General features: G+C 39.6%; 1 protein-coding gene across 1 annotated transcript in view; it reads right to left on the bottom strand.

The window, feature by feature from the left end:
- Positions 1 to 316: 316 nt before the first annotated feature.
- The window catches only part of LOC111978170 (cilia- and flagella-associated protein 46), a 103,353-nt gene continuing 85,103 nt past the window's right edge, over positions 317 to 18,566 (bottom strand). The window contains exons 52-60 of the mRNA XM_070448419.1: positions 14,548 to 14,627; positions 14,119 to 14,179; positions 13,680 to 13,712; positions 7,987 to 8,089; positions 7,686 to 7,798; positions 3,043 to 3,124; positions 2,673 to 2,809; positions 2,408 to 2,509; positions 317 to 676 (exon numbers count right to left, since the gene is read on the bottom strand). Of these exons, the coding sequence (XP_070304520.1) occupies positions 549 to 676; positions 2,408 to 2,509; positions 2,673 to 2,809; positions 3,043 to 3,124; positions 7,686 to 7,798; positions 7,987 to 8,089; positions 13,680 to 13,712; positions 14,119 to 14,179; positions 14,548 to 14,627 (839 nt within the window). The 3' untranslated portion in view covers positions 317 to 548. The remainder of the gene's footprint in view (positions 677 to 2,407; positions 2,510 to 2,672; positions 2,810 to 3,042; positions 3,125 to 7,685; positions 7,799 to 7,986; positions 8,090 to 13,679; positions 13,713 to 14,118; positions 14,180 to 14,547; positions 14,628 to 18,566) is intronic.

Genomic DNA, 18,566 nt, shown 5'->3' with positions numbered 1-18,566 from the left:
CTCTGAGACGCTTTATACATACAGCCCCAGGTGGTCCTGTGGCCTACTGTAGATCTAGTCCTCTCACAACCAACTCATGTGGTCCAAGTATTATGTACTATACATCCCTATGTTTTCATAGAGTTTTATTACATTATTGGTTTTGATAACAGTGTAATTCCAAAGCATGGCAGAGCTCCATAGGGGCGAACGCTTGGGGAGTGGACGATAATGCTTTAGAGATTTCCCTCTTACCCAACCCTGTCTATCCCACCACTGGCACCAGGTGCATTAGATGGCTTATTTCTGCTCGGCGCAATAAAACAGATGAAACAAGTGGAGGCAAACAAGATATTTATTTATTCACTGAGGCCAAGAAATGAACGGTGAACTGTCTCAGAGAAACTGAGGATTACTCTTGGCTAATGCATTTTTGGGATCTGTTTGTAATTGTACAGCCTTAGGAATAACTGTGTTATTAGATGACATTGTGTTGATGTTTTCTTTTAATAAAACAATTTTAATATTATCCTTAAATTTGAAGGAATGTCATGAGGGACTGAAGYGGCTCATGTAATAACTAAGTTAGGCAGTCCATAGATGACACAATTGAAGGCTGATGGTGAAGTGGTCAATCTTGGTTSAGCCTCATGTGCATTCCCATCTCTATTTACCGAATCCTCATGGCATATGGCATCTGTAGAGAAAAGAGAGAGGGAGTATGAGAGAGAGAGAGAGATGACTCATGAGGACTAAAAGGGAGTGAGAGTGACACAGGTAGCAATGTGCTCCGTCTTTTAAATCCTAATAATTGACAGAGTATTCAGTTTTAGGAACATTTTAATTCTAGGAATTGTGTCATGAATGGGATAAGCAAAAAAAAATCGAATTTTGCTTGGTGGCAAGACTAATTGACATCTGAATACATGCACTTAACCCTTTACACTCGTACCCGTATACGGGTTGAAAATGGCAGAWTCTGGGCACTAATAAGCACCTACATTGGAACGCAGTGGCTCTACAGTAACATGCTATACATGATGTAGAGTGCAGGTTCTCCGGTTCACAGTGCTGTATGAGTTTTGACTGAAAGCCGTACTGAACTTGAGCATCATGAACTTGAGCATCATGTGACAAAAAGTTGCCCTCGTCTATCCCGGTTAATTGGGCAACTTTTGTAAATGTTTTGTTATCTGACTTGGGGAAATGCTGTAAATGAAGAYGACTCGGTGTATTCTGAAAGATGAGACGTTGAGGATTATAATAAATACTGCTTTGATGCCATAAARGCAAGCCAAACACYCGTGAGTCCAAATGTGCACTTCAMATTTCCAAACTCATGTCATATACAGTGTCAATGTTCATGATCACTATGTTTGATGTACAGTTACAAGATTACACGGCGTCATACCCTGGGTTGTTCTGAACAYGAGCCTGTTTGTTAATTGTGAAGAAAATCCACAGCGTCATACGCACCTGAATAYACTCATGACTCATTTCTATTTTAATTGCCTTGTGAAAGCCTAACACTGTAAAATTACATGTTATATCGTCATATTAGCAATAGAACAAGCTTTCAAGTCATGCCGACCTGACCCAGATTGTGATTTATAATTGACCGTTTTTGGATTGTGTAAACAACAACAGTAAGTGTCTGATGGCAGGGAAGCAGGATTGTGTTCCAAATTAAACGACTACAAGTATGCTTACTCTAGTTCCTCGACGGCAGTTACGAAAGCTAAAAAAAAAGTACCTTATAGTTGAAATTGCTTAGGAACTGTGCACACTTTGGAGGTGTATTGCCACTTGGGGACACCAGTTAGTCAGTCTCACTCAAACCCTTGTAATTTCTATTGCACCTACCCCACGTTTTCCAGGAATATTCTTATTTTGTTACTGAATGTATCCAGAACATTTTCAGATTTCGTTATCAACAAATACGGCAAAAAAGTACAGCCAAAGTCAAATGCACATAAAATCAACAGYGTAATATTTGGATTCAGTCTTGTGTCAGGTGAACTGTTGTGTACTCACCTTTGGTCTAATAATTTCCCCATAATCTCCAAACTGTTCCCTTTCAATTGCTACCATGGTTATGCATATGCCATTCATATTTATTCTGTAAGAAACATTTCAATTTAGCCCTATCCATWTAGGCCAWTTCCCRCTAGTGTRAAGGATTAAAGGCTCACTTGATGAATGGCATTATTCCCGCATAGTGCCACCAACAAAAATGTAAACAACGGCGCAAATGCATCCCATGGSATTTTTGTAATGCAAAAAGCACTCAACATTCTTCCAAATGGGTATATTAAATTACATATCAATTTCAACATATTTGCTCACTTCCTTCACAGAATACTACCAGAYATGATTGAATATGGCCCAGCCCCAGAGTTGTAGTGATGGTATACAGTATATAGCCTACCATCTGATCCTGCAGTGTTTGTGTCTTTCTCTGTCCTCTGGACTTCTCCCTTCCTCAGTGCATGGACAGTCTGGCCAGAGGTCAGGCCCACCCTCAGGAGATCTACAACACATGAAAACACACAGTACACAACACATARTACGGCTATTCTTAGACTTCATATCACACCTTAAATTAAAGCCGTCATGTCCCAGTTTAGTTTTATATGAAACTGTGTTTAATTTACATACAGTAATGTGCATCAGTAACAGTGTATTGAACTCACTCTCCATGACGGAGTCCATGTTATTTATGTTCCTCTGGGGGCTGCTGTGCCACTGGTTGAGCAGAACACAACGGACGCCACTCAGAGTGAGTAGCAGGACTGTTTCCAGGGGCCTCTCCAGGGCCAGGTGCCCATCACTATAAGAGTGGGAGAAAGCGAGAGATAGAGAGTGAGAAAGAGAGAGAAAAAGAGATGGATAGAAAGAGAGAGAAATAGAGATAAAGGGGAGCGAGAGAGGGGGAGATAGAGAATATATAGATAAGAGGAAGAAAGAAGGATAGAAAGAGAGACGGAGACACATGAGGTCTAAAAAGGAACTGTCCAGCGTCTTCATTGGATAAAGTCATAGGAAGCACATGCAATGCTTTACCTCTTTTGCACATCTAGCTTGGATTGCCGTAGCATGCTGGCGCTGTTCTGGACGAGGTCGAAAAGGACAGCCATCTGGCACTCTGAGGACAAATAACAACACATTATCATCATCTGATCATGGGTCGTTCCACAAATAGTGACTTTTGTGTCCCTTTGATATTTTATGTAAAAATGGTGCACCAMTATTGCATTTTAAAAGCCTGTTATATTAAATGAAGTRCCCCTAACATAAACCACATGGACAATTCAATAAACTCYSATTTTTTATATGAATAAAGACTTGCTAAAGTGCATGTTTTTCCGACTTCTAGGAAGATTTCAACCCACTTCACCCCAAAATTCGGAAGATTATTATTTATTTCACATTATTAGTGATTCATTTACATTTTTCCCTTATTTGAAGTTAAGCCCTGTTTCTACTGAACTCTCATTTTAATATTGTCAAACTATTCCTTTAAGTTATATTTTCAAAAGATAATGTAAATCATAGTGTAAAAGCATGTCAGCTGGTTTTACTCTTTTTGACCTTTTTCTGGTGTTTTGTGGTGGAAMACTGAACGGGTCGAGCATAACACAYCAACCCTKTTACGCATTGATAGATAGGCTAGAAATGTTKAACTTTATRTATATWTTTTTAACTTACATTCAATTTAAGTAAATCATTCCATTCCCTGTCACAAGGGGAGTTATGGCTGATTTAAGATGAAATCGTCAGCCTTATTACGTCAATCCTGTTACTTTAAATGGCACTTCATTCTTAATTTAATCCTTTTGAGATGTGAAAACATGCTTTTTATCAAATAAAATGTTATTGGTCACATACACATATTTAGGAGATTGCGGGTGTAGCGAAATTCTTGACTACGTGCTCTTTATGACAACATTTAGAAATTAGGTGAAATAAATTGTTTTTTGGGACCAAATTACACTACCCAAAAAGCACTCTATGGGTGGAATGATACACTACTGTTCAAAAGTTTGGGGTCACTTAGAAAGGTCCTTATTTTTGAAAGAAAAGCAAATTTTTGGTCCATTAAAATAACATCAAACACCAGTCTCAACGTCAACAGTGAAGAGGTGACTCCGGGATGCTGGCCTTCTAGGCAAAGTTGTAAAAAAAAAGCCATATCTCAGACTGGCCAATTAAAAGAAAAGATTAAGATGGACAAAAGAACACAGACACTGGACAGAGGAACTCGACTCCGGCTCGTCACTGTTGACGTTGAGACTGGTGTTTTGAGGGTACTATTTAATGAAGCTGCCAGTTGAGGACTTGTGAGGCGTCTGTTTCTCAAACTATACACTCTAATGCACTTGTCCTCTTGCTCAGTTGTGCACCGGGGCCTCCCAGTCCTATTTCTATTCTGGTTAGAGCCAGTTTGCGCAGTTCTGTGAAGGGAGTAGCAAACAGCGTTGTACAAGATCTTCAGTTTCTTGGCAATTTCTCGCATGGAATAACCTTCATTTCTCAGAACAAGAATAGACTGACGAGCTTCAGAAGAAAGGTATTTTTTTCTGGCCATTTTGAGCCTGTAATCGAACCCACAAATGCTGATGCTCCAAATACTCAACTAGTCTAAAGAAGGCCAGTTTGATTGCTTCTTTAATCAGAACAGTTTTCAGCTGTGCTAACATAATTGCAAAATACTTTTCTAATGATCAATTAGCCTTTTAAAATGATAAACTTGGGTTAGTTAACGCAACGTGCCATTGGAACACAGGAGTGATGGTTGCTGATAATGGGCCTCTGTACGCCTATGTAGATACCCAGTTAAAAAAATCTACCGTTTCCGGATACAATAGTCATTTACAACATTAACAATGTCTACACTGTATTTCTGATCAATTTTATGTTATTTTAATGGACAACAAATGAGCTTTTCTTAAAAAAAAGAAGACATTTCTAAGTGACCGAAACCTTTGAACGGTAGTGTATCTATACTTGGAATTATTTATTTATGGGATTTATTTGACAGGGACCGTGCACATTAATGCACATTTCCTTGTTTACATCAATGTAAATGCACCAGAGTTTGTAAAAGGTCTAATTCTCGTCTGTAGCCCCTAGATAGGTTATGAAGGAAGGTCAATGAATTTAGGCCAGTGTGTGTAAACGAAAGGAAAAAGAGAAGAGAGCTGTTGATTCATGTTCATGACTCCAACAAGCACAGTTTGTCATGGTCAAAACTCTCTTCAGGCATTAGATTGAGTRCAGGAAGTAGAATATAACTCATCCTCCCTCCCTCTGCTCTAGATCAGTTCTGAACATCTCGGTCTGATGCAAGAAAATAAATTTCCCTGTACTTGTACTTGTGCATGACATTAMAACTCGAAACTATCTATAACATCTGCAAACACCTTGTACCTGCTGGCTTGTTAACTGGGTGGGGTTGGCTTGTTAGAGTAACAGCTGTTATTCAGACGAGGCAACATAGTCTGAACATTCCTCACCACTTTGTTGGGTTAGAAGTGCCAAAGCCCAGCCTGTCTGTGATAGTGGATGGTATTGTGAGGCCCAGGGTGATGTGTAAGGTCATCCTGACTTCCCCTGTCAATCAGATCAAATACACCCAGTGTCATCCACACCCAAAACGTGGAAGTAAAAAACGTTTTTAAAAAATCAAGCAAGGCCAAGAGCCATGCCTGTGAAAAGGGTTTGATTGTTGTGAAAAGGGTTTGAAAGGTGTGAAAAGTAAGTAGGCTTTTTGGGGTGTGTGATCAGTTATTTAAGGAAGATTAGTGAAAAAGTATCGTAATAAAGGAATCAAGACAGCAGCCACTGAGGAAAGAGTGGAGTCTCTGTCTGCAAAATACCAAAGGCATGCAATACGAACATGATGAGAATCAACCCCCCGACCCCCAAAAAACATTTGTTACTTCTATGAAGAGTGCCTTGTTCCTCCTTTCTTTTTGATGACCAATTTACCCCTTTTACCAAAGAGCACCTACCAAAGAGCACCTTGCCTTGTTCCTCCTTTCTTTTTGATGACCAATTTACCCCTTTTACCAAAGAGCACCTTCTGTCTACCAAAATCTACTATCGTRTACCTTAGCAGCGCTTCTCTTCCTCGTTGTTTTATACAGGCTGCTTTATGCTCTATTTAGACACCGGTATTTAATTTCACATAATGCAAATGAGAAGAAAAAACATGGCTATTCTTTTCACAACATACTGTACGTTCGACAAAAACATGCTATTATTTTTTGTCAATGAATGTGTTCGTCAAGTGTCTATTTCCATCTACTTCGTAGTACTACAGCACTACGACCTCAAAACAGATTTTTGAGTGGCAATTGGTGTAATCARTGTTTATAGACAAGGCCCCTAGTCAATATCAATTGCGGAGAGGTTTGTCAATGGATCTGCCAAAGTGTGACACACCCGGGTTAGGCCACAGGTGGGGCACTGTCAGCTCCAGACTCTGATCTGCTGGATTGGGAACGCCAGTGTTCCTGTCCAGGGAACAGTTCAATGTGAGATTAACGTTAATTGACAGCTTGCTCTCTAGTGCCTATAATAACTACTTCAACTCCGGGCGACAGATTCAGAACACTACATCTGATGAACATCTCCAATGCACACATTAAACCTACATCAAACAATCACTAGGCCTATATCATGTTAATAAATCATCTAAGCCTAGTGATTATCCCTAATCCATTCATTCTGAATCTCTGTATAATTTCTACAAGTGCTTGGTGAAACTTGGAAAATGTAACAGCAAAGGGCCTATAATGAAATCTAATTGATGTTACATTGCTGTCTTTCTAAATATAACCACTAGGAGAATTAAAGATTGATGTGTTTAAAGAGATTAAGTCTACTGCTCCATTTACGTACATAAGCTACACACAGTACTATTTAAAATGTATATCTGGGTTTTTGTTTCTCCATCACTGACTTTGGAAAATCCTTAATTTGATTAAATAAATCATATTATCATCACATAATATCCAAAGCCCCTCAGATCTTTGACATAACGTGGACATTTTTATATAATTCTTTACAAATATTCCCCGTCATAACGGAAGAGTTATGTTCTGTGTTCTGAACTTATAGCCTAATGCCTTTGAATACCAGTCTTTTGAGTTGGAGTTGGAGTTGAATGATGTTGTTTTCTACTAAGTTTCCTTAATTTTTTTTTTACATTCCAGTGGAATAGTAGATGGCAGACAATAAATCTCTGACACACAGGGTGCATCCTAAATGRCACCGTATTCCCTAAAGGTAGTGCTCTACTTTTAACAAGAGGCCCTGGTCAAAAGTAGTGCACTACATAGGGAATAGGGTGCCATTTGGGACGCCTTTTCAGCCGAATGGGTCACTTCAAAAGGTATGTTGTGCTATTTCTGCAGTGATGGCATATATACAACAGCAGCTTACTGGCAGGGAGGCATAGTTGGAATGTGGCAGGTTCTGGTTATTTATTTGTGTTCTGGTATTTGAGCTTTGGCTTTGGTTAAGGGCATGCTTGTTTTCTGATCAAAAAATTGAAACGGTCGGTATTCGATGGAAAAAGCTGATACTACAAAATAAAATCTACCTCAAAATCGTCCAACATCTTCACAAGAAGGTTCTTGAAACTCAGATCAAACAAACTCAAACCACAAAAAAATGTAGGTAGATATTGGATACAGTACCAGAAAGGTTGAGGGCAGCCAGCTTGRATGGTGGGATGTTAGCGAGAAAGCGCTCCATTCCATGGAAGATGAAAGCACTGCAGTTTGTCAGCAGCTGCTCCAGCTCTGCGAGACTGACACACACACATCAGTGTTAGTGGCTTAAGAGTGCAGCATGCCATGAAAAAACATCACGTAAAAACACATCTGCCATCAGATTGGTATGCCAGCGGACAGGAATACATGACATACATATGTGACTCTACTGGAGAACTTGTGTCATTACTGCTAATGAGTGTGTTGAGTGAAAGTGACTTCTGACCTGGGAGTGTGTTCACTTCCCAAAAAGCCCTCCCACAGTGGGGTGAACTGCTGGCTGTATGCCTCCAAAGTCCTCTTCATCCTCTCTGTCAGGCTGCTGCCTTCTGAAACATACCCCCCCGCAACGTACACACACGCACACGACACACACACACAGAATAAACAACAGTAAGAATTGCACTGACAAAATGTACAGTGTGAAGGGAGTTTGGGGACCCGATGGTGGAGGGAGGAGGACACGTCAAGGCCAGTCAATAGTCCATTGGATTTTGGCAAACAGCACATTAATCATTGCAAAATTCTCCTTGCTGAGAAGGAGTCTTAGTTCTAAACACAGAGGCTGTGTCCGAATACCCATACTAGCGTACTACATACTGTACTTAAACCGCATACTATGTATGCATCGTTGCATAGTATTTAGCACGTACTGTACTGTTTATTAAAAAGTATGCAGTATGCCATGGCCGCAACGCAGGCAGTGTGTGGGTGGATTTTTCCAAATTTAACAGGCATGCACCACATGAACCAGTCTGATAATAGCTCATTTTAATTTGATTAATTGCTCAAAACTCTGAATAGAATAGGAATGGAGTAATAGGCCTACTGAGGCTGGTTATAGGAACACTATCACATTCGACTTATACCATAGTAGACCATATAGCCCATCTATCCTATTTAAAAAGGACTGAAGACAGAAATGTATAATCTGGTTCCATTTCAACATATTTATTAGTGAAACCTAAGTGCTGTAACATATATACATTAAATCAAATAGCCTAGTACACACACCAAAACCTTTCAAATGCTCAAATCAAAAGGCTATTGCACAGAACAATTTGGACAGTTGGGTGCATCGCAAATTCAGAACCGTTGGACAGCAACGTAATAAACTAAAGCACTGATCATTGGGAACGAGATGAAAGTGACTGCTAAGGCTTGATCCATACATGTAATAATTCAATAGGTAACCTAGCCTACAAACTATAACAATCCATATGTTCAAATCATAAGGCCTGACTAACATGACATCAATAACGTAGCCACATCCCAAGTCCCCTGTGTCGACACGTTCAGAAATCAAAAGATGGTTTAATATTTCGTTTAAAAGCTCTGACGAAGGCCAAGAGAACAAGAAACACTTTTCAATGAGAAAGCAGAAATCCATCTTCCTAATTAACCTCTACGGCAGGGGTGTCAAACATACGGCCCGCGGGCCGGAACCGGCCCCCAAGGAGGTTCGATCAGGCCCGCAGGATAATTTGAAAGTGGAAAAAATGCATAAAAGACATGGAATTAATATTTWTAATTCGCTGCAATTCATGGATTATCCGCTAAGGGGCGCACTCTTTCCATCAGAGTAGAAGACAAGCTGCATCACTGAGACAGACTGAAAACAGCAGACGGTATCAATGCGCCATCTGCTGCTTGTTACGACGTTGTTAATACCTTGGTCTCTACCTCTCCGCTACACCCTCATTAGCCAAAATGTCGTTATCCAAACGGAGAAAAGTAGAAAGGAGTGTAGAATTTTTCAAAGAAAAATGGACCACGTCCTATTTATTTACAGAGATGCACGGAAAACCTTCGTGCTTGGAGTGTTTTGCAACAAGTTTCGGTATTGAAGGAATATAATATTCGACGCCACTACGAGACTCATCACAGCGAAAAATATGACGGCTTGCAAGGACAACTGAAGAGAGAATAAGATTAACGAATTGCTGGCGGTCTGAGGAAACAGCAGTCAACTTTCATCCAGAGCCGAGAAGTCAGTGAAGCAGCGGTAAAAGCCAGCTACCTAATTGCTAGCGAAATAGCATTAGCATCGAAGCCGTATTCCGACGGTGACTTTGTAAACGATGCATGATGAAGGCGGCTGAACTTGTATGTGCCGAGAAGCGACAAGCTTTGCCAATATTAGCCTGACGAGGAATACTATAGCAGAGAGGATTTCGGAACTATCGGCAGATTTAGACAGTCAATTGAAACAGAGAGTCAAGTCATTTATTGCATTTCCGTGGCAATTGACGGAGACACTGACATCACAGACGTGGCCCAACTGGCCATATTATTCGAGGAGTTGATGAGACATTGACTGTTACTGAAGAGTTTCTTGAGTTGGTGCCAAGATGGACACCACACAACAGCCGTGGACATTTTCGGCTCTGTCGTTGCTGCATTGGACAGAGTTGGAGTGGACTGGTCCCGCGCTGTCAGCCTGGCTACAGACGGCGCGCCATCCATGGTCGGAAAGAAAGCATGTGTTCGCGACAAAGTTCAAAGACAAAGTACAAGCCCTTAATGGAGGAGATCGTTTCTGGACATTTCACTGTATTTTGCACCAGGAGGCATTGTGTTGCAAGTCGCTGAAAATGGACCACGTCATGGAGTGGTTGTTCGCACTGTAAATTTATCCGGTCCAGAGGTCTGAACCATCGTCAGTTTGACAAACTTCTCAGCGACAGCAACATTACCCACAGCCTGCCATACCACACTAAGTGAGATGGTTAAGCCGAGGCGCTGTGCTGAGGCATTTCTTTGATCTACGAGAGGAAATCGGACATTCATGGAGAAAAAAGGAAAACCGGGGTTGGAATTACAATCTCAGGAATGGCTACGGGACCTTGCATTCTTGGTTGATATTACTGAACACTTGAACAATCTGAACAAAATGTTGCAAGGCCGCAAAAAAGTTGTCACACAGTTTTCTGACAACATACATGCATTTAAGTTGAAGCGACTTTGTGGGAGATGCAACTGGCAAATGGCAACCCTGCTCATTTCCCCTGTCTGAGAGATGTGTGGTGACCAGACCTGATGCGGACATGAAACGGTACAAAGACAAAATTGCAGGACTACTGCGGGAGTTTGAGAAACGTTTTCAGGTATTTGGTGAACTTGAGACAGAATTTTCAGTTTTTCGCTCACCTTTCACAGTTAAAGCTTCTGATCTGCCGGGTCGAAATTCAGCTAGAGATAATTGATTTGCAGTGGTGATGCAGATTTGAAGGGCAAATTGCCTCTGTAGGTCTGGACAGATTTTATCAGTATCTACTACCAGGGTACCCCAAATTAACAGCCCTGGCTGCTAAAATTTTGTGCATGTTTGGGACAACCTACCTTTGTGAACAAATTTTCTCAGTGATGAATATCAATAAAACAAAAATGCGTTCAAGGCTCACAAACAAGCACTTAAATGACATTCTGAAAGTGACAGCTAGTCAGGACATGACACCTGGTGTTGATGCACTTGTACAGGCCAAAAGATGCCAAGTTTCAGAACAAATACAAGTCCAGACTAGACTAACACCTTTAAAATGCTGCCTTAGATACTGTTTGCATTGAAAGAATACAGCTCTGTGAAGATGAATCCTTACTGTGGTGATTTAAAAAAATGTGCACTTTAATGTTAGTCAGCAGCTTCAAAAACAAAAGTTGTGGATGGAATTCTACTGTTCATACAACTCCATACATTTTCAGTATGTATTGTATGTGTATGTATGTTTCATGTATGAAGTTTACAGATTTACAGGACAGGCGAACACTTTCTTCATTACACATTTAAAATCACTCTCCTTAGTTTGTAAGGGTACGCAGGGATTACATTTAGATTTTATATGCGTATGTGTAAGTGGTTTAAAAATTCCTTTCTTTAAAAGTCTAATTTAATCTTAAAGTTCATACTATATTTTTCAGTACCAATTAAAGTTTTGTGCCTTTGTACAATCAGTGGGATCAGTTGCAATGCATTTTGTGGAGATGATAAAAGTAAATTGCACATTTGTCTAAGGAAATATGAGGTGTTTCATGAAATGTTTTGTAAAAGGATAGTTCATTAAATTTCAATATTTTCCTAATGTTCTTGTGCTTCTTTACACCAAAACAAAGGAAAGACATGATATTTTGGTTATTTATAGCAGAGTATGGTATAATTTTAATGGTCCGGCCCACTTGACATCTCCCTAGGCCGTATGTGGCCCACGATGCGAAATGAGTTTGACRCCCCTGCTCTACGGGATCGGTGCCCCCTTAAACTTGCACATACACTGAAGCCAGCTAGTGGCCAAAATCTAAATTGCGCCTGGGCTGGAATAATACATTTTGGCCTAACTCTTGCATTTCAAAGACGATGGTACAAAAAGAAAAACACGCTTTTTCTTTGTATTATCTTTTACCAGATCTAATGTGTTATATTCTCCTACATTCATTTCACATTTCCACAAACTTCAAAGTGTTTCCTTTCAAATGGTATCAAGAATATGCATATCCTTGCTTCAGGTCCTGAGCTACAGGCAGTTCGATTTGGGTATGTCATTTTAGGCGAAAATTGAAAAAAGGGGTCGGATCCTTTGCTTCTAATGCATTTTGGAAAAGTGTGCATCGAATTCTACTAGATGAAAATCAGAAATGAGTATAACATCCTGGCATTTAAACCATACTCGATTTTTTGAAAATGTACATACTATAAAGAGTTCTATTTTTGCATACTGAGAATGCGTCATGCACGATTGTGTTGTTTTGTGTTATTGTTTAATTTTGGTAGCACATCCCCATATCCATATCTGATTAACAGCTGTTGTAAAAGCCGAAATGAGAATGACATCCAGGCATTTAAAGCATACTATATTTTCATAATTTCACATACTATAAAACGTTCTTATTTCGCATCCTCAAACAGCCTACTATCTACGATGCAAGTATGGGTATTTGGACTGGTTAGTATGGGTATTTGGACACAGTAGGCCGTTTGAGTATGCGAAAAAATKACCTTTTATAGTATGTGAAATTTTGAAAATCAAGTATACTTTAAATGCCCGGATGTCATACTCATTTTGGCTTTTCATCTAGTAGAATTCGCTTCACAGAACTGAATAGTTTTTTCACACTCAAGTGTGTTCGACACCAGCTGATAATCAAAATAGGGGACGTGTTCTACAAAGATGTATGAACGTCGGGGGAAAAGCGCGATTGCGCATTCAATGAGGCCATCTCAATAAAGATGAGTAGTATATTGATATTTGTTGCTTACTGCATAGGATTTTACTAAACAGTACGTTCTATGTAGTATTTGGTATGATTAGTACACAGTATGCGGTTTAAGTAAGTAGCAGGCAAGACAGATTTCGTAAAACGGCCACTCACATACTTCACCCGCGCGTAGGGACATCAACATAAAAGTCGGCTAAAGGCTAAAAACTCTGACCATTACAACCACGTCTATTTGGCGCTGGCAACATTTTCATGCTTATTAAAACAAAATATCAAATCAATAAATGGGATTGGAAAACAGTGCTATCTTGAATCAACTACTTTTTGGGGGCATATTCTACACTAGATTGGATGCACCTCTTTATGGTATTCTTGGATGTTTCGTTCAGGAGAGCCATGCCCCTAGGTTCCTACTGCAACAAAACCCATCATAGCACAGCTTACAAAGATATCAGTCGAGATCAGGGTCTATACTCATAAAGTGTCTCAGAGTAGAAGTGCTGATAGGATCAGGTACCCCCTGTCCATATAATCTTATACATTATGATATAAAGTCAAATCTGATCCTAGACACCCATGAATATGGGCCGGGGCTGTCAGAACAACATAGCTTATCGTCTGGGGCCGTATCGTGATCAACGATTCTCTTAGGAAATTATTAGCAAAATCAGAAACATCATAATGACAACTGAGATCATGCTTACTTACCATATTCCTCTTCGTTGTAAGGGTCTATGATATCTTAGATGAGGTGTATTAAGGACAATTTTCTCCACATTATGTCACTGGTCTGGCATTACAAACAATCTTATTTCCTAAATCAAATTTCATAAAGCCATTTCTACATAAGCAGTTGTCACAAAGTGCTTTACAGATGCCCAGGGTTAAACCCCAAAGAGCAAGCAATACATAGATAGAAGCACAGTGGCGAGGAAAAACTCTAGAAAGCAGGGATATAGGAAAAAACCTAGAGAGGAACCAGGCACTGAGGGGTGGCCAGTCCTCTTCTGGCTGTACCGGGAAGATATTTAAGAAATACCTATCTAGGAAATTCCTAGAAATATAGATTATCTCACCACTGAAAATCAGTGAAATACTTATTGGAGGTGTTAAAGGTCATTATTAAAGTCAAACAAGTAAAATATACATTTGAAGTTGTGTGTGTCTACTGGGAGGGTGTTGGGAGGCAAGACACGACTGACCGGCACCTGGGTAACAAGAAACACAGATTAAATCCAGGTAGACTAATATTGGATAGAGACATCCAAACAAACATCTGTGACAGCAAGAGCGGAAGAGATAAATTTGACTTKGGAGTGAGAGAGTGGAGTAGTGAAAGGGAGATAGAGAGCGCGAGAGAGAGGGGGAGAAAGAGAGGCAGAGGAAGAGAGAGAGAGAAAGAGAGCAAGAGTGAAAGGGTGACAGGGAATAAATATGGTTTAGAAGCCAGACACAGGATCATTACAGAAACATTATGTAATTGATTGAGAAGTCACAAGCGGGCCAGGGGACTTAAATAATTTCCTGTGCTGAAGGCAGGTAAAAAGGCAGGCCTATATTTATTTACTGAACTCACCATTTTGATGGCTTTGCTTTGATCTACCTTCCCCTTGGCTCCCTTTCCACCTTTGGTCTCCTTTTTGTTGTCACTTTCAACTGCCACAAAGAGGATGCAGAAATAATAAAGGAAGCAGTTGTCTGGCGGTTTAAATTACACAGCATTTTGACAAATCCCTAATGACTTTACTTTACTTTCAGGTTTATTGTCAAAGCCAATGACATCATTGAAGACGCTGAAAGAATACAGAAACTCTGAAAGTTTTCCTACGACCCATAAATACTTCCTTCTGCAGTGACCACTAGCAAACTAGTAATCTCTAGCGGACAGACTACGTCTGACCAAATTAAGCAAGATTATAGTTCCATGTTAACCGAGATAGCAAACTAGAGAACTGCAAAGCATTGAACCTTTAAACGTCAGGCCTTGAAGAATTCCTTTTCAGTAAATGTACCCTATAATTAAATCCAGAAACAACAGACAGACACCTAAACAAAATAACCATTGCTTTCCCAAAGGAATTCTTTTGTATGCTCAAATTCATCCTGTGCATGTTTCATGCAAACTACTGCGTAGAATAACACATATCGCTTTCCAAAAGGTGCTTCAGGCACTACATCTTCTTGACACAGTGGTAAACTATAGATGTCAAAATGATGGTAATGTTTGTCCTAGGTGTGGAAAGTAAATGTCACTTTTTTTATATATACTCCAGCCAACCTCATCCACATACAATCTCTGCTCAGTACGACATGTGTGTGCCCGACACACACACACACACACACACACACACACACACACACACACAACACCACCAGATTCCAAATGCCCTAGTACGTCTCTGCTCATTTAAGTCTGTAACCTTTGAGCACCCACTGGTGTTATGCAAATTATTTAACCTTTTTAAAGTTAATTAAGCTTGCCCAAACATTACATGAACTACTTTTTCTTTTGTAAATTACAAATGTGCATATTTTCAGAAAGGTTAAGAAAACATCATCTTCAAAAGAACTACAATAAAACATTTAAATACAATTTACTTACTGTAATTTTACATGTGAAGACTATTTCAGAGGTTCAAAATGTTGAATGCATGTCTGATGTTTGTTACACTTGTTTACACCAGACAGGCTGCGGAGATACACTGCAAATGTTCATGTATAAATAAAACACAAAAATAAAACACAAGTCTTAAAATCCTTCTTTTACCTGTCTCCCCTTTATCTATACTCATTGAAGTGGATTTAACAAGTGACATCAATAAGGGATCATAGCTTTCAACTAGATTCACCTGGTCAATCTATGTCATGGAAAGAGCAGGTGTTCTTAATGTTTTGTATACTCAGTGTATGCCAAATATTCAGTCAGACAATAATCTAGTTTTGTATATGGCTAATTTATGTGGTAACAGGAACTTGCAGCTCGCTGGCGCTTCAATACCCCCTCTTTACAAAATAAGAGCTTCAAACATCAATTTGCATAAGATCTCAAAGAATTCATTAGCATTAATGAAGGATCGGTTGACGATCCAAGCATACTTCGGATGCAATTCAAGGCTTTATTAGAAGCAATGCAACTTTATTCTCTTCTAATTTACACAAGGCAAATATTAATGAAGCAAAACGATTGGAGGCAAAGTTAAATGTTTTACAACAGAGTGCAATCTGTCACCTCTTCAAAATATTTACACGACATAGAACTTGGTTAAGAAAGAACTGAATGTTTTATACAGATGTGCGGAATTTCTTATGTACAAAGCTCGTCAGAATTATTACTTCAACAGTGCAAGGCCCAGCCGGTTATTGGCTATGAAACTAAGGACCAATGAGGGCTTTGCAAATAATATTACAGTCAAATCAACAGAGGGGATAGTGCATACAGACCAAAAGTTAATTAACAATACTTTTCGCTCTTTTTATTCTAAATTGTAGGTTAAACATGACGATAATGATGGCACCAGTATTCTATCGCCCCATATCATTGTTCAATTTAGATGTTAAATGATATGCAAAAATTATTGGCTTACAGACTTGAACCTTGCATGACAAATTTAGTTCATCATGATCAAACTGGTTTTATAAAAACTTGTTTGGCCTCTGACAACATCTGCCGTCTGCTACACGTCATTTCTGCAGCTGCAGATGTGGAACTAGCTGATGCTGTTCATTTCACTTCATGCCGAAAAGGCCTTTGATCACTTTGAATGGCAGTACCTCTAAACAATTCCTCATTGTCAAAAGGACAAGGCAAGGATGTGCTCTCAGCAGCTTACTCTTTGTTTTATCACTAGAACCCCTGGCTCAGGCAGTCTGTCAGTCCACACATGTTCCTACCACTGCTCACATCTCTGACCACCATATGCAGATGATATATTACYATAGGTTGGAGACGTCCCTCGTTCTCTACCTGTCCTTCTCAATATCTTTAAAAACTTTAGTTAAATCTCAGGTTACACAATTAATTGGACCAAATCCACACTATTACCGCTTAATGAAGCGATACCTACATGTCCCCTGACATCCCAATAGTAAGCCATTTCAAATACCTAGGCATTGACATCTATCCGTCCTTACAGATCACTACCAAWTTTAATAGTGTTCATAAACAAGTAGAGTCAGACCTACAAAGATGGTCTCAATGCACAAATTCAAACTCTTTTCAAACTTGCATGTACATCATTAAGCTGAACATACTTCCTCGRATAAACTTTTACAGCTCTATGATTCCCCTTTCACAGCCACTGGGATATTGKAAGAAACTGCACCCTTTGATTTCCAAATGTATATGGAGGGGAAAGTGCCCTTGGATCAAAATGTCCACTTTACAAAGACGGAAGTGTTCTGGAGGCCAAAATCTCCCCAATCTTAAATTATATTTCTGGGTCTTTATTCTGTGCCCACAATGTGTGGTTTAATGCCAAAGTACAGTGGTTCCTCCTTTAAAAATTGTGAGCTTACACCACGGGATAATTTGTGGTTTAGTACGGTACCCTGCGTCACCACTTCATTGCTCCAGACCAGCGCAAGGGGGAGTTAGAACACTGATTATGCTTTTGGGTCCAAATGGGTCTCTGACAATGAATGGGYGACATAAACCTAAATAGAAACTGATAATTGTGCACGACTTCAGTATTACTTACTAAAACTGTTGTTACACTAAGGTTTTTATTATTTTATTTTGGTCTTACTGTAGTAGTGTAGKCCACTCCCGACCGGTCACATTATACAGCGCCTGAGTGGYGCAACAGTCTAAGACACTGCATAGCAGTGCAAGCTGTGTTGCTACAGATGCTGGTTCAATACCTGTGMCKSCCTCGACTGGGAGACCCATGAGATGATTGTAGGTTTTTGGTTTCTCTCCCTCTAAAAACAGAAATAAATCATTCTAAATAACAAATTGGAACRATGTCTCACCCCATGTTCAAGAATGGCCTTTTTCCTCGCTCATTTTACGTTATTTGAAAAWAGAATCTCCAAAATATTGTTATTTTTTAAACAAAGCGATTATTGTTAATATTAMTTTAGAATTATATAAAAGCCCGTTGGACATTCTCACAGTTATATTATTAACCCTGTTATTGGGGCGGCAAGTTCGAATCCCCGAGCTGAGGTACAAATCTGTCGTTCTTCCCCTGAACAAGGCAGTTAACCCACTGTTCCTAGGCTGTCATAGAAAATAAGAATTTGTTCTTAACTGAATTGCCTAGTTAAATAAAGGTAAAATAAAAAATWAAATAATTAGCAGGACAATATATATTGGTCACATTTTTTAATATGGTCTGGGAGTGCCCAGAGGTTCACTCCTTTTGGCAATCTGTGGCTTCATCAATGTCAGGCATTTTGTCTAAACCCATCCCATGTCTGGCCAATTGCATATTGTTTAACGATGAGTCTTCACCGAACTTAACATACAGGCAGAGAAGGATTTGGCTTGCCGGCCTAACAACAGCCAAGAGAATGGTTGCCTTACAATGCCAAGCCCCACTGTCACGTTCCTGACCTGTTTCTGTTGTTTTGTGTTGTGTTTAGTCGGTCAGG

This window comes from Salvelinus sp. IW2-2015, linkage group LG18, assembly GCF_002910315.2.
Source record: "Salvelinus sp. IW2-2015 linkage group LG18, ASM291031v2, whole genome shotgun sequence".
Classification (NCBI taxonomy): Eukaryota; Metazoa; Chordata; class Actinopteri; order Salmoniformes; family Salmonidae; genus Salvelinus; species Salvelinus sp. IW2-2015.
Note: the sequence above shows the minus strand (reverse complement) of the source record. Positions and strands in the feature narration are given on the sequence as shown.